At 46.1% G+C, this 5,477-nt stretch overlaps 1 protein-coding gene across 1 annotated transcript in view; it reads right to left on the bottom strand.

Annotated features, from left to right (window-relative positions):
* Positions 1-673: 673 nt before the first annotated feature.
* The window catches only part of HSPA8 (heat shock 70kDa protein 8), a 5,416-nt gene continuing 612 nt past the window's right edge, over positions 674-5,477 (bottom strand). The window contains exons 2-9 of the mRNA XM_010581424.1: positions 4,896-5,105; positions 4,169-4,374; positions 3,918-4,070; positions 3,262-3,817; positions 2,727-2,929; positions 2,195-2,393; positions 1,627-1,859; positions 674-1,134 (exon numbers count right to left, since the gene is read on the bottom strand). Coding sequence (XP_010579726.1) covers positions 949-1,134; positions 1,627-1,859; positions 2,195-2,393; positions 2,727-2,929; positions 3,262-3,817; positions 3,918-4,070; positions 4,169-4,374; positions 4,896-5,100 — 1,941 coding nt within the window. The 5' untranslated portion in view covers positions 5,101-5,105 and the 3' untranslated portion in view covers positions 674-948. The remainder of the gene's footprint in view (positions 1,135-1,626; positions 1,860-2,194; positions 2,394-2,726; positions 2,930-3,261; positions 3,818-3,917; positions 4,071-4,168; positions 4,375-4,895; positions 5,106-5,477) is intronic.

Below are 5,477 nucleotides of genomic sequence, written 5' to 3'. Positions count from 1 at the left end.
TGTGATTTTTATGGTCTAAGAGCTGCAACTTAATGAAAATTACCATTCCACTGCACCAGGCTTCACTAGAAGCAGTACTGCTAGTACTGTATGTAATGTTATATACACACTAACACATAATAAAATACTTATAATAAGCAATTATGTTGCTTCTTACTGTGGAAGAGGCTGCCTAAAGCCACATCCCCAACCAGCAAGGACCTCTACCAAACAAAGAGCTACCTCTTAAGTCACCTTCCCCAAGGGTGGGGGGACAGACAGGACCCTCAAGCTGATAAATGCCCCAAGGACCAAAGCATGATTACCCACTTTCCCTTTTTAGGTATTTTAAAGACACTCTTTTCTGCTGTGGCTCAATGGTAACTAGCTCTGCAAGTTCTCTGAAAACACTACTGGACTCTTTGAAAAGGGTGAGGTCACTCAGCTTCAGTTACCACTTCCTTAACACAGGCTTGCTGCTTTTTTTATCAGGTCTCTTCAGCTAAAGGAAGGGGCCAAGAAACCACACAGATAAAGCCACAGTAGCTCTAGGCAAGAAGTCTTAAATTGGTTAGATCACACTCACCAACTGTTGTGTGATCTTGATCTTCATACTCTACCATCGAGGGTTCCCCCCCCCTCCACTTTTAGTACAGTGGTCAGGACATACAAAGAAGCAGACACAGAAACATTGTGATGCCCATTAAATAGTTTTTATTCTTTAGGACATGAATTGCATTTCCACTTTGTTTACAGTACTGTAAAGTGCAACGGTATTCATCTCCCCTCCTGTGCACATGTTCAAGTATTTAAAATGCCCAGAAAATTTTAGTTTTACAGCAGCTCAGTTATGGAGTTTTATCTGGCAAAATATACCCAGATGTGCCTACAGGTTTGGGTCCTTCAATCTAACCCCCACCTGGGGGTCCTCCAATACTAACTGCTAGTGGAATGCATTGCCCAGTGTCTTTAGTCCACCTCCTCAATGGTTGGTCCAGAAGAAGCTCCACCAGATGGAGGAGCTCCACCACCAGGGAATCCTCCAGGCATCCCACCAGGCATTCCTCCTGCACTCTGGTACAGCTTGGTGATGATGGGGTTGCATACCTTCTCCAGCTCTTTCTGCTGGTGCTCAAACTCCTCCTTCTCAGCCGTCTAAAAAAGACAAAAGCTCAGCACCTGCTCCTCTCACTAAACAGATACAGTCTAAAAGTTAACTAGCACTACCAGGCTTACACATTTTTCACAAGTCTGGACTTATTTTTAGGCCATCCCCACCAAGTCAGACTTGCATTGGGCTAGATGCAAGAGTATTTCTGCTTGGTCTAGTTCCAACAGGACTCACTCAGATCACTCCTAGAGCTTACATTGCTCCTGGAGCAACAGGACCTCATTTTAGGTTAGAGAGAATCATACCTGCAAGCTAGCCAGATTGAAAGCTATATGCTTGCAAGCTGTGGTCGCTCAGACATCCAAGGAAGGTACTTGGACCAACACAAGTCTTTCGACTTCTGGTGGAAACTACGAATGGCTTTGGAATCACTTTCATCACAGCAACCAGTAGCTCTCCTCCATCCTCTGTAGCTTTCGTTGTAGCTCAGCAAGATACCAAAAGCAAACCATGACCAAACATCGAATATGACATACCTGATTCTTGTCCAGCCAGTTGATGATTTCATTGCATTTGTCCAGGATTTTCTGCTTGTCCTCATCAGAGATCTTGCCCTGGAGCTTCTCATCTTCAACAGTAGCTTTCATGTTGAATGCGTAAGACTCCAGGGAGTTCTTGGAAGACACCTTATCACGCTGCTTCTCATCTTCTGCTTTGTATTTCTCTGCTTCCTGAACCATCCGCTCGATGTCTTCCTTGCTCAGCCGGCCTGCAGAACAAGGCAGCATTTCACAGATCATCTTCTACTCAGTCATTTTTAGTGGTGGATTACAACCTCCCACACATTCCAAAGTCTACACTTCAAGCTAGCTTAAGCAGGCAGGCAGCAAGAGAGGCCCATAAGCTATCAGGTGCCCTCATCTTAAACCACATCATGGGCCGCCTTAGAAACTCATGGATTACTGCACTAAAAGCAAGGCTCATGGTTGTCAATCAAGATGCACACGCATTACAACCAAGCCTTGATAGAGAGAAGGCAGTCTGACAAGCCAAACTTACGTAACTAGCCAGTCCCTCCCACCCTCAGAAACACGTGATCCTTACCCTTGTCATTTGTTATTGTGATCTTGTTCTCCTTGCCAGTGCTCTTATCCACTGCAGACACATTCAGGATGCCATTGGCATCAATATCAAAGGTTACTTCAATCTGAGGTACACCTCTGGGAGCAGGGGGAATACCAGTCAGCTCAAACTTGCCCAGCAAGTTGTTGTCCTTAGTCATAGCACGTTCTCCTTCATATACCTAGTAAGAAGAACCAGCAAATTAAGTCCAAAGTTTGAATACACATTATTAAATCATAATGGGGTATTATCCTGAAGTGGCATGGTCGCTCAGACATCCAAGGAAGGTACTTGGACCAACACAAGTCTTTCGACTTCTGGTGGAAACTACGAATGGCTTTGGAATCACTTTCATCATTGCAACCAGGTCTTTACTCACACCCCTCACCAACTGTGAGAACGCACCACCTCTAGCCTAGGATTTACTTCAAGTTAGCAACCACTGGAAGCGTTAACAGGGTCTTACAATTATGTGAGTGCACATCACCAGCTCACGCCATTGTTGCTTGCCTACCTGGATCAGCACACCAGGCTGGTTGTCAGAGTAAGTGGTGAAAGTCTGCGTCTGCTTGGTGGGGATGGTGGTATTCCGTTTGATCAGGACTGTCATGACACCTCCAGCAGTCTCAATGCCAAGAGACAGAGGAGTCACATCCAACAGCAGCAGATCCTGTACGTTCTCAGACTTGTCTCCAGACAGAATAGCAGCCTGAACAGCTGGGGGGGGGGGGGGAAAAAAAAAAACATTAAAAGCCCTGCAACAGATACCCTGCACACTACAGTTAAGCCTACAGCTCGCTCAGACATCCAAGGAAGGTTTTGGCCATCATTAGTAGACTTCTGGTGGAAACTACGAATGGCTTTGGAATCTGATTCATCATTGCAAGTCAAAGTAAGCTTCTTACTGCTTTGAAAGCTTTACGGATTGAGGTGGAACACCTAGGGCTTACACCAGTACTGCTCCAAGACTGCAGTTCAGACAGCACTGAGTTTGCCAAGAACACCACCCAGTTTTAGCACACACAGAAGATGTGAATTTTTGTCATTACCTGCACCATAAGCCACAGCTTCATCAGGATTGATGCTCTTGTTCAGCTCTTTGCCATTGAAGAAGTCCTGCAGCAGTTTCTGAATCTTTGGGATACGAGTAGACCCACCAACCAGCACGATGTCATGGATCTGCGATTTGTCGAGTTTGGCATCCCGCAGGGCCTTTTCCACAGGATCCAGGGTGCCACGGAACAGGTCAGCATTCAGCTCTTCAAAGCGAGCTCTGGTAATGGATGTGTAGAAGTCAATACCCTCATAGAGAGAATCAATTTCGATACTGGCCTGCGTGCTAGAAGACAGAGTACGCTTTGCACGCTCGCATGCGGTGCGGAGGCGACGAACTGCTCTCTTGTTCTCGCTGATGTCTTTCTTGTGCTTGCGCTTGAATTCAGCAATGAAGTGGTTGACCATGCGGTTGTCAAAGTCTTCTCCACCCAAGTGAGTGTCACCTGCAGTGGATTTCACCTCAAAGATGCCATCTTCAATGGTCAGAATTGACACATCAAAGGTGCCACCTCCAAGGTCGAAGATAAGAACATTCCTTTCAGCACCAACCTGCAAGAAGAGATCGATTTTCATAATGCAATTCTTTTTCTACTGCTGGTTTAGCATGTTTACTAGTTGGACGTCAGAGACAAGTCACTCCATAGCATACCTTTTTGTCCAGACCATAGGCTATCGCAGCAGCTGTCGGCTCATTGATAATTCGCAGTACGTTGAGCCCTGCAATGGTTCCAGCATCTTTTGTAGCCTGACGCTGAGAGTCATTGAAATAGGCTGGTACAGTCACCACAGCATTAGTAACAGTCTACACAAAAAAACCCAAGCAAAAGTCAGTTATTATGTTAAGTACTCACACACAGAGAATTATTCATCATTGCATTTCACTTAAGTCCTAAACCTCACCTTTCCAAGGTAAGCTTCTGCAATTTCCTTCATTTTGGTTAAAACCATGGAAGAAATTTCTTCTGGGTAGAAACTCTTTGTCTCGCCTTTGTACTCCACCTGGACTTTTGGTCTACCAGCATCATTCACCACAGTGAAAGGCCAGTGCTTCATATCAGACTGGACAACAGAATCATCAAATCTACGCCCAATCAACCGCTTTGCATCTGGAAAAAATAGTTCGCCATATTAAATATATTCATTCACAAAGTACATTAAGTTATTCCTAAAAAACAATGCACAAAGCCCTAGAACACTGTACATAGCCTGTTATTATTACTTCCTGCCCAGCTGCAGGCACCACTGTTTCACCTCTTGCACATGCACAAACTCACCCCTATCACCTCACAGCCACCACAGCAATGCTACAGCTGCTGTACCATAAACCACAGTGCTGTCTAGGATTCAACCCAGACACTTAGTCAAGGCCATTTAACACTAACTGCCAAGAACAACCTGCAGCAAGCGAATTTTTTAACTGTAAGGCATATGCCTTCCCAGTATATAAAAAAAGCTGAACTATTAGTAACACAGTTATATTATTCAGACCAGAAGCAAATTAGTAGTTTCGATTTCCAAGAGGAAGCTTTAACGCTCCTATCAAGTCAGCAATTCCTATAACCAGGGAACATCTGCCATCACCACGCTAAGCTTCTGTATGTGAAATATGGAAATCTTGCAGCCTTACCAAAAACCGTATTGGTTGGATTCATTGCAACTTGGTTCTTCGCAGCATCGCCGATCAACCTCTCCGTATCTGTGAAGGCAACGTAGCTTGGCGTGGTCCGGTTACCCTGGTCATTGGCAATGATTTCCACCTTCCCATGTTGGAATACACCAACACAGGAATAGGTGGTACCAAGATCAATTCCGACAGCTGGTCCCTTCGACATCTTGCCTGAGGAAAAAAAATTAAAAAAAAAAATTGAACTGTAAAATTGAGCTCCAACTGCAATGCTCCCTGCCTCTGTTATCCCCCGTTTTACCAGCAACCGCTCTTTAGCGCATACGGTTAACGCATTTGAGAAGCCCAACCACGTGGTACAGCCCACGGCCGGGGACTCCATCTCCCATCATGCACCTCCCCGCTCCCATCACGTGGCCGGGGGCGGACATCTTAGGTGCCGGGCAATGGAGTCCCCGCTTCGCGTGGGCCGAGCTTGTCAGGCCATGTGGCCTGGCACAGCCCCAGCCCTGCTGCGACAGAACCCAACCTGCACCCATCGGGGAGAGGCAGCGCCCGCCACCCCACCACCCCAGCACTCGGGGC

The sequence above is a fragment of the Haliaeetus leucocephalus genome, unplaced genomic scaffold (genome assembly GCF_000737465.1).
Source record: "Haliaeetus leucocephalus isolate CR32 unplaced genomic scaffold, Haliaeetus_leucocephalus-4.0 Scaffold773, whole genome shotgun sequence".
Classification (NCBI taxonomy): domain Eukaryota; kingdom Metazoa; phylum Chordata; class Aves; order Accipitriformes; family Accipitridae; genus Haliaeetus; species Haliaeetus leucocephalus.
This window is presented reverse-complemented; position numbering and strand designations above follow the sequence as displayed.